This window comes from Barbus barbus (assembly GCF_936440315.1).
Source record: "Barbus barbus genome assembly, chromosome: 31".
NCBI lineage: Eukaryota > Metazoa > Chordata > Actinopteri > Cypriniformes > Cyprinidae > Barbus > Barbus barbus.
The window spans coordinates 26,332,245-26,350,557 of NC_136759.1; the positions used below are offsets into that span (position 1 = coordinate 26,332,245).

At 39.0% G+C, this 18,313-nt stretch overlaps 1 protein-coding gene across 4 annotated transcripts in view; it reads right to left on the reverse strand.

Annotated features, from left to right (window-relative positions):
* The window catches only part of LOC306850940 (mastermind-like protein 2), a 66,996-nt gene extending 53,990 nt beyond the window's left edge, over positions 1-13,006 (reverse strand). The window contains exons 1-2 of one of the 4 annotated variants that reach the window (XM_079386919.1): positions 12,516-13,006; positions 11,184-11,612 (exon numbers count right to left, since the gene is read on the reverse strand). In XM_079386919.1, coding sequence (XP_079243045.1) covers positions 11,184-11,585 — 402 coding nt within the window. In that variant the 5' untranslated portion in view covers positions 11,586-11,612; positions 12,516-13,006. The remainder of the gene's footprint in view (positions 1-11,183; positions 11,613-12,515) is intronic. The other 3 variants (XM_079386920.1, XM_079386917.1, XM_079386918.1) reach the window with 3 other exon arrangements.
* Between the last annotated feature and the right edge of the window lie 5,307 nt (positions 13,007-18,313).

Here is an 18,313-nt window from a genome sequence, read left to right on the forward strand (position 1 = left end):
GCTGTCCTCTACTGAAGTTATTCATTCAAGAGCAGTGAGTGATTTTCTGGTTTTATTTTATTTTATTATATTATATTACGCTGCTGCCACTTAATACACAGATATAACTAATAGACTAATACTTTACTAATATAAACATGCTATTTCTTTCCCAGCTGACTATCTTCACAGTCATAAATGACTGTTTATGTTTTGTTTTTTTACGTATCCTTGTGTGCATGACAGTTCAAGAGCAATAAGCCATGAAAAAACTTAGTTTAGTACTCACATGCCGTGTGACAGCCGCTTTCTGTGCGCATGTGTCGGATGTGTGTGCTCAGAAAACCATGTATCAGAAGTTTAAACTGACACAGCTTTAAAATGCATGAAAATAATAAGCTTTCATGATTAACAACTGCTACGCCACGTAAGCACAATAGACATGACAATCAAAACCAAACAAATGTTTTTTGGCATCAGAGGAACGAGCTGTAAAGGAACAGCCCTATTCTGGAAAAGGGGGCAGGGAGCCGCAGCTTATTTGCATTTAAATATATGAAAACAGCATGTTTTTACTTCCACTCAAAATGGGCATTTTCTAAATGGTAAATGTATTTTGAGCTGAAACTTCACAGGCACATTCTGGGGATATCTGAGGTTTATATTACATCTTGTAAAAAAAGCCTAATAGGTGCTCTTTAAGAAATGCCTCTTCACACACCAGCTGAGTGTCACATGTCGGTTTCCTTTCAGTTCTGTTTTGCCCTTATTTGGTAGTTCCTGTCCTTGTTTAATTAATGATTCAGAGCGCCCCAGGAATTAGCGCCTCGCAAGTGCCCTCCAGTGCCTGCTCCACGCAAGTGCCCTCCAATGCCCGCTCCTCGCAAGTGCTCTCCTGAGTCTCCGCTGGTCCCGTCCAGCCCTCCTACGTCTCCGCTGGTCCCGTCCAGTCCTCCTGCGTCTCCGCTGGTCCCGTCCAGTCCTCCTGCGTCTCCGCTGGTCCCGTCCAGCCCTCCTGTCTCCCCGCTGGTCCCGTCCAGCCCTCCTGCGTCTCCTATGTCTCCGCTGGTCCCGTCCAGCTTCGCGCCTCCAGAGCGCCATCAAGTGTCCACACCTCCAGAGTGCCCTCAAGTGTCCGCGCTTCTAGAGCGCACTCCTATATCTCCGCTGGTCCTGTCCAGCTCCGCGCTGCCCAAGCACCCCCAAGAGTCCGCGCTTCCAGAGCGCCCTCTAGTGCCCGCTCCTCCCAAGTGCCCCATAGAGCCTGCTCTTCCTCAATGGTTCCCAGAAGGGAACTTCCCCAAGAAATTGTTTTGGGGGAGGGGGGGGGGGGGGGGGGGGCATATACCCTCTGCCTGTGTGGCCGGGCCTAGAGCCAAGGCCACAGAGCCCCTTGATCCGCCTTGGCCGCCCGAAAAAATAAGGCCATGGCTCCCCGAGTCCTCTGATCCGCCAGCTTCCCGTGTCTCCTCCCTGTCCTGGCTCTGCTCCAGCCTCCAGGGCGCCCGCCCCTATTTGTATGTTATGGTGTGGGACGCATCTTCCGGGAGGGGGGTGATATCTGTCATGTGTCGGTTTCCTTTCAGTTCTGTTTTGCCCTTATTTGGTAGTTCCTGTCCTTGTTTAATTAATGATTCATCCTATTCACCTGTCTTGTGTTAATTATCTAGTTTACTCCTTTGTTCCCATTCCTTTTATAAGCATTCAGTTTTGTGGTTAATACGTTTACTCGATTAAAGAACCTGTTTTTCCTGAATTCCTCATCTTCCTGCCTCCTACTTCAGCAACACATAACACTGAGGGTCCAGTGTAGTTTTTAACTGCTCCATTCTTCAATAAAAGCCTCTATGCCAAACCTTTACAAAACAATTTTGCACTGAAATGTGCGACACAAACTGACTGAAATTATTAGGTATCTGCAGGACATGCAGAACAGCAGGGGGTATTCCAGAAAGCAGGTTATGTGACATACCCAGGTATGGTTAAGGGTAAGGAAGCAGATAAACTTTCAGGTTATGCAAGTAGCCATAGCAACTTATTCTCTGAACATAACCTGCTCAGTGTTAAATGACTTGGCACAAGCTGATTGGTTCATGTTGCATACACGGCCAATTAGCTTACTGCTTTACATTTAAATGGCTGGTTAGCATCCACTTGAGCATTTTGCAGTGCGCTTTCAGAGTTCTTCTGAATCCCTCCACCTTCCCCAGCTCCACCTGTATAGATCTGCTACAGGTTATTTTATATGCTATTTGTGCAGCAGCAGTATGTCTTAATACTCACAGCACCGTATCGCCATATGCATTGGCAGTAGCAAGATCCTGTACTTCCTTGCAGTAGCAGTAGTAATCTACAACTACAGCAATAACCAACAGCAGCAGCATAGCAGATCCATTCTGCCAAGACCAAACACATTATCACTGTCATATCCATTACCATGCTAAAATCCTGATAAAATTGACATGATAAAATTACATACAATTTTTATATTGGTCATTTATCATTTTACCACGTGAAAATAATTATCAGCTTATTGGTACTGGTCAATGCATCCCTAATGATAAATTTAACACTGATAACACCATGTTAATTAATCTTTTTATCTCAAAACTTGGAGATGGAGGTAACAGAATGTAATTTGCCTTGTCATTTTTACAGAGGTTGTGTGTGAAAACCAATTAAAATCACTAACTATATCTGTGAAGCAAAAATTTATCTAAAGCTCTCAGGGAGAACAAGCCTTTTTACCAGTTTGTGAGGGTTTCATTAAAGGCAGATGCTAATGGTTAGAGTATGATAAAAACCTTCATATTGTGGCTAATCTAATGTTGTTTACAGTTAAATTGTGTAATAACAGAAAGTGAAAAGGTTAACTGATAACACAAGGGAGTGTGGATATTTGAGTCATATCGTTCATTTATGCAACTCCCACATACTGTGTGTGGAACTGAACATTAACAAAGGCATATATTGTGGGATGGGTTTGTGGATTGTTGTTTTTGCAGGAAAGCGTCACAGATTTTTATCATCCACTCAGGGCCCTTGCATACACACCTGAGGATGCAGTTTCCCACAAGGGTTGGATTTCAGGTGAGTTCAACAGAGCACAAGACTTGTGGAAAGATATAGTGAACCACCCCCTCTAACGCTTCACCTCCTTATTCTGCTCTGTTCTATTTAGTCAGGAAAAACATGACAGACATCAGAGTGCCCCGTGTGCTTTCTCTGTGCTAGGGAAAAATCACACTAAGCCTGAATGTGTCTCACAATTCACAACCACTGGCTGGTGCAAAGAAACACAGCTCTTCCCCACCCTGCATTCCTGGAGGAATACAAGTATGTAGCAACTACAATAAATTTTATTATTAATAATAATTGATAGAATTTTGTAAAAAGATCATGTGAAAAAGTTAGGACACCCTCTTGAATTCCATGGTTTTCTGTATCAGGACATAATAAATAAAAAAAACTAAATAAAAATCTGGTTTTGTTTGCTGGTCTGGAGCCGTCAGATGTGTGTTAACACAATGCCAAGGAGGTAAGACATAGCAATAATTTTAAGGAAGCAATTGTTGCTGCCATCAATCTGCAAAGAGTGACACGGCCATTTCCAAACAATTTGAAGTCCATCATTCTACAATGAGGAAGATTATTCACAAGTGGAAGATGTTCAAAACAGACACCAATCCTGCCAGGAGTGGACGTCTCAGCAAATTCACCCCAAGATCAGACCGTGTAACACTCAGAGTAATGGCAGACAACCCAAGAACTTCACTGCAGACTCTACAGGCCTCACTTAACATGTGAAATGATAGAATTCACGACAGTACAATTAGAAAATATGGGACAAATATGGCATGTTTGGAAGGCTTGCCAGAAAAAAGCCTCTTCTATTTAAAAAAGCATGGCAGCACAGTTTAGGTTTGCAAAGTTGCATCTAAACAAACCATAAGACTAGAACAATGTCCTTTGAACAGATGAGACCAAAGTAGAGAAGTTTGGCTATAATGCACAATGCCATGTTTGGTGAAAACCTAAAAGAGCATATCAACACAAACACCTCATCCCAAAAGTCACACATGTTGGTGGAGGGCTGATGATTTTAGGCTTGGTTTGTAACCACAGGACCTGGGCACCTCACAGTCAATGAACCAACCATGAACTCCTCTGTATTCCAAAGTATTCTAGAACCAAATTTGAGGCCATCCGTTCGACAGCTAAAGCTTGGCTAAGATTGGGTGATACAACAGCACAATGATCTCAAGAAAAGCAGAAAATCTACAACAGAACGGCTGAAAATAAAAGAATCAAGGGATTACAATAGCCAGTCAAAGTCCAGAGCTCATCCTCACTGAATGCTGTGGTGAGAGCAATGCATAAACAAATACCCACAATAAACTGAAGCAACGTTGTAAAGAAGAGTGGGACGCAGTTCCTCCAGAATGATGTGAGAGACTGATTAAGTCATACAGAAAATGATTACAAATTATTGCTGCTAAAAGTGGATCTACAGGCAACTGAATCATAGGGTGTCCTAACTTTGTCACACATGGTATTTTCCATTTTGTATATATATATATATATATATATATATATATATATATAAATAAAATGACAACTCCAAAGAGCGAAACAAAGACAATTACAATAAAAATTTACAAATAACAATATTTTGGTAAAGTGTTCCACATGCATGAAGAGGGAAAGTAATGTAGCAATGTCAATGTACAGAGTTCAAAAGTAATCACTCCATATCTTCATCTTTGCTGCCTGTTCAACGACAAGATAAACAAGAAATTGAAAACGTTTGAGACAACAATCAGCACACATTCCAGATTAATAACTGCTATACCACACTATTAATACAGCCTATTAAAACTTTCCTTGAGCTTTGTGACACAGGTGTGCATTTCACAGCATGTTTTCAACTTGTACGGAATGGCCTAGAAAGTGCTTTCAGTTTCATCATTTCCCTTGGTTAACTAATAAAATACAACTCAGAATTTGGGAAACAGAGGCTGCTACTAGACGCTGAGGGGGCGATTTCTGCCTGCAGCCATTATGTTGTGCAAATGGAGGTAGGGATGTATGTGCCGAATGGTTTCAGCACTCTTCAAAGCCCCAGTCATGTCTCAGGCGGTGAATAAAACATGAGGTATACACAAGGCGCACCTCACAAAGAAACCACTAGGAGAGCCAGCGCAGATGAGGAGGGAATGCTTTTGATTTAAGCAGCATGAGCAATCCTACTTGAGTTTCCTAAAGTTCTCTTCTATTTATGCCTCAACCTTCCACTTGTACATTTTTATCTTGTTTTATAGGTCACATTTAATGTGTATAATGCATTTGTTGCTGCACATAACTCAGATTAAAATGATCAACAAGCACCCTATCCTGCAAAATCCTCCGACTTATCCGCACCAACAGATTACCCGCAATCTGTCTGCTGGCTGTCGGAGGCATAGTGCACACAAAAAATGGCAATCTGACAATCCACTTCCATAATACGGAATGCACCAGTCCGTCTGGAAACAATGTCATCTTTATGAAGTATCTGGTTGATAAAATGAATGCTGTTGAGAATTAACCCATTGGCTTGGCTGAAGATTGGCAGATTAGTGGCATTAAAGAGTTTCACAAAATCAACCCAAACACAAAACAATCTTCGGTTGATGATTTTACATGTCAGTCAGAAAACACGTCCTGTCAAAGTGGTTTTTGGCCATTATAAACTGCATACTTTCTAACAGTTGCTTAGGCTTTCTGCCAGATTGTGAGTATGCTCATGTAGGACTAATTCATTTGCATGTCAACATGAACGTTAACCATGGGACAAACTGTCCAGGGACCCATTCATATTCCCCAAGTAGTGGCCTCCAAGGAGCCGGACTGATTGTTCCACATTCAGGTGGAGTGAGCCCAAGCCTGGGCCACCTTCAGCTTCCACTCCTAAAGCACTATAGACAAGAAACACTTCGACATTTCCTTTTTCCACCTAATATTTGTAATGCCTGTCTGTCATGCTTAATTATATCCAATTATGTAGCTACATCCTTAAACACCGGTTTAGCTGCTTAATCTTTCCTGTAAGGAATTAAGGGACAGTTCACTAAAAAATAAAAATTCTGTCTTTATTTAATCACCATACACTCTTAAAATTAAAAGGTGCTTCACGATGCCATAGAAGAACCTTTTTGTCTAAATGGTTCCATAAAGAACCTTTAACATCTGAAGAACCTTTCTGTTTCACAAAAGGTTCTTTGTGGCAAAAGAAGGTTCTTCAGATTATAAAAAGGTAAGAAAGAGATGGTTCTTTAAAGAACCTTTGAGTGAATGGTTCTTTGTGGAACCAAAAATGGTTCTTCTATGGGATCACTGTGAAGCACCTCTATTTTTCCAAACTTCCACAAAAGAAAGAAAGTTAATCAGGTTTGGAACGACATGGATTTCAGCAAATGACGACAGAATTTTCACTTCTGGGTGAACGGTTACTTTACATTTTTATAGTTTATCTTGTTAAAAGTACATACTCTTTAGTATATTTTTAAAAAGGGTACTTAGTATGGAAATAATACACTTTAGTGCAAATAGTATTGAATGTTTACAGACACTTAACTGCATTTAAATTTCATATGCATTATTGTTTCAAGATCAAGATTTTTATTCGTCACAAACACAATTATACAGAGTATAACCAGCAGTGAAATGTAGGTCAGGTCCGCTCCAAGGGCAGTGCAATTATAAAGTATACAAATATTAAGAAAAAGAAAAGTAGAGAAAATAAAAGAATAAAATATTCATATTAAATCCAATTAGCTAAAGTGAGTGCTTTTTATTCAAGTAGGATGCAAGTACATCTTTAAACATTATGTAATAAAGAAAGTGTACTGCCAAATGTACTGACAGGCATTTATGGTGAACAAAAAATTATTATGATTGTAAATAATTGTATTTTTTTGTCACATTTGCAGTGGCGGCTCATCGGGGGAGGCAAGGGATTCACAGCCTCCCCAAAATTATCAGGTGAAAATGTAAGGAGGAGGACGATTTAATGTTAATATTCACGTTCATAAAAATAATAATAATAACAACAAAAACAACTACTATTCACAATTCACTTCAGTTCATGTCTCAAAATGTGTATTTTTTGTTTGTAATTTCACAGATGTAATATAACATGCTATTGAAGTTGGAAAGCGCCACTTTTCTATCGTGAAACGCGAATGTGTCGAATCTGTTGATGTAATTACAACCGCTAAGTGATAGAGAAGGGGAGGGGGAGGCCGGGGGAGAGCTGAGCTCTCGTGCCTCCGTTGGTAAAAAATAAAATAAAATAGCCAATCGGCATCGAGCGTTCACTTTCAGCGCTTTCAGGTATATCAACCAATCATTACAGACACGTAGATTACATGATATAAGTTTGAACGTCTCCCGCTACGTTGATAATGTACGAAGTAAGTTATGATGAATAGCGATATTGAATATTTGATCAACATATTTACCAAGCTGTCATTCAAATTAAAAATAAAGGGAGAACACGCCTAAGCTGGATATTGTTTGCAGCAGTCGGCTTAATTAAATGGCACAACAGTCAGCTCTCTTTTAACACAGACTTTTAAGAAGGGATGGATATTTGCTTCAAGTGATAGGCCAGGTAAGTGAAATTATATTGTCTTGCTGTACGAGTGCTTTTCTTTACGTTTTCTGACTTAAAGCATAAGTCATTTTAAAGTGGTTAAGCAAATACGTTAATAATATTAATCTGCAGGGATCTCCAGACTTTTCCACCAAGTCAGTTCCAGTGCTAGTTCGGAGCTAGAGCCAAGTTTCAAACCGGTTCTTTGTCTTACGACACCCAAAGCACCAGCTCCAAACCAGGGAAAGTGCTTTGTAAGTAGCACCAAAACATTGCTGGGCTAGAAGGAAGAACCGCTTGCGTCAGGGGCTGGGGGCGGGGTTACCGTGACCAACAAGACGACAGAAACTTTGAACCGCCATATTTGAAATAGCAGCTAAACACGAACACATTGGATTCGCCGTGTTTGGATGCCGAAGTAGGTTCACGAAGCCATGAACATCAATAGCAATGCAAAATCCACCATTGTTGATAGTTTGTTTAGGCTTTTTCGGGATGGATCGGCGCTGCGCGGACCGGTCAGTGCGAGGCATCGGGGTGCTGCGGGAGTGAATGAAAAGCAGAAGGCTCTTTATGCTTCTGGATCGCTCTCGCGGTGCTTTAGTGTGTTGTGTGGCGATCGATTGATCGATTGGTCTGCGTGGCATGATGCACCTCGAACAAGCCTGTTGTGCTGCGCTAGTGAACCGAAACATGAAACGTATTCAGTGACGTAAGATCTGGCTCTGTATTGACTCTCTAACCTGTAGAAAAGCAACCGGGCTCGCCAGTTGAACCAACTAAGAACCAACAATAGCACTGGCTCTGAACCAGCACCTGGTTCCTGCTGGTGGAAAGGGGGTATTAGTGTGCCTCCTCTATTTTAAAACCCACGAGCCACCACTGCACATTTGCAATGATAAAGTTGCAGTTAGTTGCATTTAGAAAAATATATTAACTTTAAATGTAATATTGAATAAAACACTACAGTTGAAATTAAGTGCTTTAGTGCCATTAGTATGTTAGTTAACACATCAAAATAAGTGTAATTCTTTAAAGGGCACCTATTATGCCCCTTTTTACAAGATATTAAGATATTATAACAGCTGGAAAATTTAATTTTTGGGGTGTGTCTAAAAAAAGTGCTTGGAGTCTATGGTCAATGGCACAGTCGCAAGCCTCTCGGCTTTCATCCAAAATATCTTAAATTGTGTTCCGAGGACGAACGAAGCTTTTACGGGTTTGGAACGACATGGGGGTAAGTGATTAATGACAAAATGTTCATTTTGGGTTGGAGTATTCCTTTAACTGTGAAGAACTGAATGAAGAGTGACTGAGTCAGTTATGCTGAGTTGACATAAAAGCTGATCTCTTTAGATAAGCAAACATAGCATTCATAATAGCCCACTTTCTCTTCCGTGAGAGGATATTCCACAATCCCGCCATGTTCCCAAGTTGGCATAACTCTGAAATTAGGAAAAAACTATTTCATCCATAACCCCATAACACTTAATTACTGGGCAGTCCACTGGCAATCGTGTTTTCAAGGCCTGTTTGACTTTGAGTAAGCAAAACCAGGACATGTATTGAATAGCTCTAAACATTTATTGCATGCTTCAAATGACTTTATGGGAAAGCCATCATTCAAGAAGGTGCTTTGAGAGCAATTTATCAAACCTTTGATAATAGAGCAAGACAATGCATGGTATGGAACAAAACACAAGGCCATTCACGCAGTGTTTGCGAGATTTCATCATCCAGCAATTTCTGCTTGTGCGTTTGTTTTGTTGGATAGGTATTGGTGTACACTTCCAAAATCGGCAAAGCTGAAAGGAAAACCTGATGCCTTACCTTATGATTCTGCATTTTGCAAGAATATCTCTATAATAAACAAGACACAAACTAGGTCTGTTTTATTCTATGTCTAACATGTTTTTTACCTAAATGCCTACAAAATGTGTTATTTTAAAAGTGGGTTTCAGAATTACACTAAAGTACTCATCGGTGTCTATATATGAACAGAGATACTAAATAGATGCATCGACCTCAAGTGGTGTCAAAGAGTGAAGTCCCAAGAGGCAAATATAAGGGTGGAGAACAAAGAACCACAACTGACCTGTTGACCACAAGTGTTTCCTCTGTTACAAAAGCTGAGGCTACAGTACAAAACATGTTTTTTTTTTTTTCTATACTGAGAAATCTCTTCAATAATTATGAAAATGTAAATATATAAAAAAAATTATAAAATGGTGCTACAAAATATTTGGAAACGCAAGCAACAATTAAAGGAATTGTTCACCCAAAACTGAAAATTTGCTGAAAATGTACTCGCGCTCAGGCCATCCAAGAAGTACATGAGTTTGTTTCTTCATCAGATTTGGAGAAATTTTGCATTGCATTACTTCCTCACCAATGGATGCTCTGCAGTGAATGGGTGCCGTCAGAATGAGAGTCCAAACAGCTGACAAAAATATCACAATAATCCACAAGCAATCCAGTCCATCAATTAATGTCTCGCCAAAAAGCTGTGTGTTTGTAAGTAACTAGTCCATCATCAAATTTTGACTAGAAGCGACAGAGTCCATAATCCATGAAACGCTTCCTCCAGCGTCATCAAGTCATCCCCTGTTCCACCCACATATTTGTTTAGAGCCGTTTTGTACTATTATTGCTTGTTAACAGTGCTTGATCTGTCATCCTGATTGATCTGATTTCTCTTCTGATTTAGGTAAAAATACTTTTTCACTGGAGAAAGCAATATTATGGATAAAGGACAAATTTTAGCCGTCAGCAATGGATTGAAGTTAAAATTGTCAGATTGATGTATTTGTTTATTACAAACATGCAGCTTTTGTCTTCAGATGTTAATTGCTTGATAATTAATTTAATTAATTGAACGGACTTGTGTGGATTAGGCCTACTTGTGGATTATTGTGATGTTTTTAACAGCTCTCATTCTGACGGCACCCATTCACCATTGGTGAGCAAATGATGTAACGCTACATTTCTCCAACCCTGTTCCGATGAAGAAACAAACTCATTCCAAAATTTTAAACAAAGTGTCATTTATGGATGAATTATTCCTTTAAAAATAAATATCAATATCAATAGATAGCAAAATATCACACTAATTCCTGTGCAAAGCCATGCAAACTTTGTGAAATGTTTTGCTTGAAACGTGTGTATTCGATCTTTCTTTAAATTAAATCCCATGTGGTTTGATATTTTATCAAATGCAGTGGTTTTCTATAATTTTCCACTGTGAATTATGCGTGAAAATGGAGGGGCTGTATTGTATAATGGACATCCGCACTGTTTAAAAAAGTTGCTGTATCACCACCTCTTTTAAAGTTATATTTTGTTTTGTTATATTTTTTAAAAGACCTTTAAAGAATCACGTGCCTGCCTGCAGGGCCCTTTTTAATTAAACAGACGCCCCATCTCTCCCTCACACACCCACAGTAATCACATCATATCAGTGTGTTGATGTCATTCTCTGGGGAATTGGTCTGACATGTGTCCCCATGTGCATTAGACAGATTATAAGATTTATTATGTGGGCCTAGTTAATACAACCCATAAAACTTACTGCTATTTGCGAAGAAATTTTGGATTCCGCCTCCGATGAACTGTGGGCTTTATGTTCACCATTCACTCTGCTGTATTCAGGAGGCTGCTGAGAGGCCGATCTTGAGCCCTTGCCCTTCTTGGTCCCGGGGCCCTGATGGACGATGTTTAACAGATGGAGTGTGCTCTCGTGCTCCCGGTCCGAACTTTCCGCCTGACCGCGCACATAGCGGTCCTCGCAGGTGGAGTGATGGCGCCGGCACAACTCTATTCTGGCACGCAAGCGTTCCACTATGGCACTGTGGAGCGGAGGAACGGCTGATCCTCTTGAAGTGGCGATTGGTGTGACTGATCCTCCCATCCCGACGCCCAACATGGGTGCAAAACCACTTGGGGTGGCCTGGGTCGGAGCCGCCTCTCCCATGACCTTCAGTTCCCCTCTTCGTTAACCCTTTAATGGTCACACCCAGAAAAACAAGGGACAATTAATAATTCATTCAATTTATTTGGCCAATATTTTTTTTTTTTTTTTAACAAAACTAAATTTTTCATTTATTTTAATGCGGAATAAATCAAATTTGCTCACAAATTTACCATGAAAACTGCAGATTCTGCAATATTACTATAGACATTATAGCATATTTCAAGCATTTGGACATATAAAGCATTTGGCTGAGTATGCTTTCTAAAAATGATTATCCTTTCACTAAACTTTTGTAAGCATACTCAGCAAACCATCTAAAGCAATATTACATGCTTGCCTTGACAAAATCTTGATAAAGGATATATATCTCCCAGATGATTATATCCAAAAACGTTAGCAAGGCGCAATGTTAAGACCACGCGGTTTTTATATAACATCCCTATGTAATGCTTGGGTTTGATTAAAGTTAGCACAAGAGAAAACGTTCCTAGTGCGACGTTGTTTCAATTGTTACTTAAACATTATTTAAACAACAGATGTTGTAACAAAGTCCTAGAATGTTGCTTAAAGTGCGTCCTGCTAAACGTCAAAAAAGAAACGATTTTTAAAAGTAGTTACAAATTAAGTTTAGTGAAGCAAAAAAAAAAAAAATGTCAGTGTTAAATAGTGCATGCTGATAAAACGATTTTGGGAACTGTGTGGTAAATGGCTCTTTTTACATTACATAATATAGCAAAATATAATGTTTGGGAAGCGTTTTAAACAATCACTTGTTAGCTGGGTACACAAACTCAATGGAAGAACGCAAAATTACCAATGTTGCTATTCCTTATACAGCCTGTGCTCAAAAGGTATGCTCAATAGCACCTATGATGAGATTAAAATGTGCTTTCCGGATCGCAACATTATTAAAACACTATGCATTATTACTTTCCAGTGCAGTGGGGTGTCTTGCAGCTTGCCAGGTTGCCAAAATCGCAGCGTGCGCTCATTCAACTCCATGCAAGGTGTAACAAATCCACAGTGTGCTATCAGAAGGCTGAACACAGTCCTGCAGCAAGGAATAAACGCAATCTCGCTAATGCATGCGGTTATTAGTCGCTCATACCCTGAACCAAGTGTTCCCGTCAGCTGACAAATAATACACGCAATTATAATCCATTTACTTGAAGGCAGAAATCCGCAAACTTCCAGAGAGTTCAGACTGTGTACGAGCACTTCCCATCCTTGTCATTTAAGAGGCTGTTTACGGTTCCTTGCGGTGATTCCCAAACAAAGTAAAACACAAAAGTGTCGTTGCAGCGCGCCTGGACTGGCGCTCTCCGCGCGGTGGATTGTCAGCAGTCCGAGCGCGTACGGGGTTAGTCCGGAGAGGCTGGTTTACCGCAGGCTGACTACAGACTCTCATTGTATGAGAAGTTGCCTCATGCTCGAAAGCGGTCCTGAGATTGGAGTCATTTTGCGGGCTCTAGTGGTTTCTGCTGCGAACTACATGAGAGCAACTCGACTGGACAACATACGGGGATTGAATGCGAGACACAGCTGGACCATGAGTGCAGGAGGCAGGCTTGTTCATTTGGTTATGTTGAATGTTACATACTTTAATAGACCGGCTAGCCGGCACTCTTTTCTTTCCAGTAATAATGATATGATATAGAGTATTATAGATACTCTAATGAAATCCAATTATACAAATATACAAATAAGGCTTACAAACATGCAAATAAATATTATAAGAATTATGCTGTCATGTAGGCCCACACATTAACAAGCAGATCAGCATGCAATAACATAAATTTAATTTAAATATCTTTGTATGATTGTATTTGTTTCATGTATAATTCATTGGTTTATGATTGGTTCATTTGTTGATCTAAAAGCTGTTGATATTTGCTGAATTTTTGCCTGATGAATACCGCTTGTGGTCAAAACATTGTGCTGGCCTTTTCTCATTTCAGCCAGCTTTCTATTGATCGAGCACCTGTTGAAGTGATTTTTGGATGTGCACATGCTACTTTGAATTCATCTCAAACATGTTGACACTGTTAGACTGCTATTGCAGACCAGTCTGAAAATATACATTTTCAAATTTTTAAAACAACACATTGAGTCCTAAAGGATTACAGTGATTAGGCCTAAGTGAAAGCATTAATAGGCTACTGCAAAAGAACAATAATCATATATCATCAACAAGAATCACACATCATTTTAGTGGATTTAGATAATTTAATAATCATTTTCTTTCTTCTTAAATGTAAGTTTTTAACACTGTTCCAACCAACACCACGTTGCACGCCACATCCACTACATGAATTTAACTACAAATCAAAATTCAGGAAATACTTTGTGTTATTGAATATGCCTGCTTTATAAGATCCTAAAGGTATAGTTCATACAAAAATGTGATTGTCATCAATCACTCAACCTCAGGCTGTTCCAGAACTGTATGAGTTTCTTTCTTCTGCTGAACACAAAAGAAGATATTTAGAAGGGTGTGTGTAACCAAACAGTTGATGATCCCAACTGACCTTTCTTTTTTTGGGTGAACTGTCCCTTTAAACTGCCATTTGCATAGTTGGGTAATCTAATTATATAGAATAACAACTCTTTTTATCATTTTTCTGAAGAATCCAGTTTAATTTTTTAACTGATCCAGTATTATAGCATCATTCAGATACTATTAAAGTTTATATTAATATTTTTTATTTTTAAAGTTTTAGTAACGTTTAATATTTGTAATCAGCACAATTAAATTAACATTATGATTTTAATAAGTAACTGTATCGCTCAGTGGTTGCTGTCTGTTAGCTCAGGAGAATTAGCTGTGGTTTTCATCTCTCATTTTAGTATCAACAGCGTTTCAGATGTTTCTTCTAAAATTCCTTATAAATAAATAAAAGTAGACACGACTGAGACATGAGCAATTTTTGAGAGAAAGGAGACCAAAATGATAATGGGCTGTGAGAAACATGGGACGTCTCTTTATTGTCTTGCAAGACACTATAAATAAATAAACACATAAATAAATGTTCTTTTATTGTTTTGGTTATTTTGGGGATTTTCATCTTCAGTGGTTAGGAATGTAGAAGGAGAGACAGGGAACAATGGGGCTCTTATTTTTGGAGAAACATTAGATTTTAAAATTTTACTAATGTTGAAACTATAATTTAAATAGTATTATACATTTTAGAATATCAAGGGTTAGTAGTTTAAATGTATCTTAAATGCCCAGCATGGTATATGCAGGACATTTTCCAAACGCAATAGAATTGAATTATAAAAGTGTAAGATGTCTAGTATAAGATCAATACTTTCTTTTAACAAATATAACACTATAGTGTGTGAACCAGTGTTTCATGGTTGTTGCATAATTTTTTCTTTGTTTAGCATTGAAAAATTTGTCTTGTGCAGGTGCATCTCCAAAAATTAGAATATCATGAAAAGGTTTATTTTTTTGGTAACTTTTATTTCAAAAAGTGAAACTTTCATATATTCTAGATTCATTACATGTAAAGTAAAACATTTAAAATATATATACATATTATATATAGAACGAAAAAAGTATCGTTTAGGAACCGGTATCGAACTCAAGGTATCGCTATCGAAAATGTTTAAACCTTAGCTGTAAGCTCTAATCATCAAAATAAAAAATAAAAAAATGTTTTGCCTTACATGTAATGAATCTAGAATATATGAAAGTCTCACTTTTTGAAATAAGTTACAAAAATAAAATAACTTTTTCACGATATTCTAATTTTTTTAAATGCACCTCTATAGCTCATTTTGAATGCATGTAAATATAGATGATTTTCTCTGTTAAATCACTGTGCATCAAAACACTGCCTACACTAAACAGCTTCAAATTTGACAATGCATATATTGTGTTGGGTTGAAATGGTGGTGATGAATGAGATTGGAGAGATGAAAAAATGCAGATGAGATCTCTTTAACATCTCAAATGTTTCTGCTAGATAGAAATTTGGTTACTTGAACATCAAATGGAGCCTTTTGCTTGAGTCTCCTGCTTCTCACACTTGTCTCCCGAGACAAAAACTCTAACCATTTCACAACGGTCTCCTTTATATTCTTAGAAGACATCTTGAATCTCGATCCTAATTTATTGAAACGGTTCTGTCCCAGTGACAGCTTTGCACCTTTTTTTTTCAGAGTGAGAAATGTCTGAGCACAGTGTGATATTGGTGAGATCTCCAACCCAATCCGGTAATACACATAATGTGGCAAGAAAAATGAGCATGAAAGTGTGATATTTGTTGTGACCACTAGAGGGGTCATGTGTACCTGAAGTATGATATCTAAATTCAGCATAGCTGAAAAGGAAGTGGTGTGTGACCAAGTATGGTGACCCAAACCCAGACCCAGACCCATGCTCTGTATTTAACCCATCCAAGTGTACACACAGTAGTGAACATACACCCGGAGCAGTGGGCAGCCAATGTGGAGCAGGTGGGGCGAGACTGTTGGTTATTCACTCCCCCACCTACAATCCCTGCTGAACCTGAGACTCGAACCCACGACCTTCAGGTTACAAGTCCAACTCTCTATCCATTAGGCCACGACTGCCCCTATAAGGCCCCTATAACATACAGACTGCTGTTATAAGGTGTTCCTACTCTTCCCTGTATAAATGTGTGGTAGTTTTTTAGTTGATATTTTCACTGAATTAATATTTTTTGATCTCACTGTATGTGAGATTTGTGTGTTGAGGCATATCTCATTGAAACGGTTGGATTAAATGTAGATATTTGTCAATCAGGTTGATATGTTTGGCTGTAGTTTTAGGAGGCAAATAATGGCCGTAACAGACTATAAAATCAAATGTAAACATGAAAGAACAAAGTTTATATAGCTACTTTCATTGCTTAACTCCAAACAATATTTAGTTGACTTGACAATAATTTTTACATTCAGTAGGCTACCTGTTACTCATTAGGTAACACGTATTCAAGCTGTCGGCTGTTAGAAGAGTTAACTTGATTGTAATAGGTTGTGTTTTTATTTAAATCATATATGGCAGCTGGTCCAGTTTTAATTTCAGAAATCTGGTCACTTTACATTTTGTGTACAACAATGAGTAATTACTGAAAAAATAGAAGAAAAAAAAATCAGTTGTTCATACAGTTTGACTATTCTTTAAACTAGTAAATAACGTAAAGCATCTGTCTAAATCACCTGTTGAGAAAAACAGGACAAAATGATTTTGATTTTGGCCTCGCTGCTTGTGGTTTGAGGTTACTGGCCCCATCTGATCTGCTGATAGTATTGGTAAAGTCTTTATTGATTTATTGAAAGCCCTTTAGTCACAAATCTTACTACTGCTCACCACGAGTACTGACAATTTCCCATAAGCCCCGTACCTGGAACTAATTACTGACTCACCTGTTTCTCCTTACTGGACTATTTAAAGGTGCAGTAAGTGATTTTGGAAAATGCTGTTTGAAAAGTGGATCGGACTGAGCACCAAAACACACTAGTCCTCATGGAAGTCTCCACCACTCAGTCCAAGACACTACACAGCCACAAAATATTTACTGTAAGTTAAGTAAATAAAGTCCCTCCCTAGAGGAGATCATGAGCATGGGTCCTGTCAAATACAGAACATAACCGTCCCATATAAATCGCTCCTGTCCCCTCATTTGTCATTTCCTTATGGATGTCGTAAAGTAAAGAAGCTAGCTGAGTCTTTCTGGGGCGCGTTCTTCGTACCTCGCTTATTACATCTGAGATGATCTGAAAGATGCCAGATCTTCTAATCCTGATAACTGATCTCTGGCTAATTTGGTTCTTCAAACAAATTTGCATATTTGATTAAAATATCTGGATTAAGTTGTCTATGATTACTGCGCGTTCTCGTGTTCCCTTAAAAGGGCAGATGTATCGATACTCGAAACCACGATCAGCAACGCAACGATTGTGTGCCAAGAAAATATCCCCACACCATTACACCCCCACCACCAGTCTGAACCGTTGAGACAAGGCAGGATGGATCCGTACTTTCATGTCCTTTACACCAAATTCTGACCCTACCATCTGAATGTCACAGCAAAAATCGAGACTCATCAGACCAGGCAACGTTTTTCCAATCTTCTATTGTCCAATTTTGATGATCCTGTGCGAATTGTAGCCTCCGTTTTCTGTTCTTAGCTAACCTATTTTATTTAATTTTTACTGCAGAGGTGAAACTGTGCTGGACCGAAGGCTGGCCAACAGTCCAGTCTATTAGCGGCTGGTCTGGTTGGCCAAAGGTTTTCAGCGAGGGGCAGCTCTGGCTTTTCTGGAGCAGTGAGCAGGGGGTGGTTACTCCAGCTATGTCAATGACGTGTGTGAGTGCAGGTGCTGGAGAGATACAGTGTGGATCAGTAGGAATGTCTCTGATGAGTTTCGGTCAGTGCAATGCCAGTACACAGTGGACTATATGTGACTCAAATCGGTAATCTGATAAAAGAGCTGGAGATGATCAGTCAAGCCAAGTGTCAGGAGAGCTACGGATCACTGTCTCATCCGGAATATCAATGACTGGAAACCTGTATGCATATGAGGCTGAAACAGTCTTGTTTTCCTCTGTGTCATATATTTTGCTTAAATTATCTACAGTTGTGAATATTTTAACTTTAATTTTAATTATATGTTACTGTAAGCTAAGCATCTGAGACCTGTCCTTGAAGTTTCTGTTATCTTTGTCAGTGGTTCTGAACTTGTTGTGCTACCAA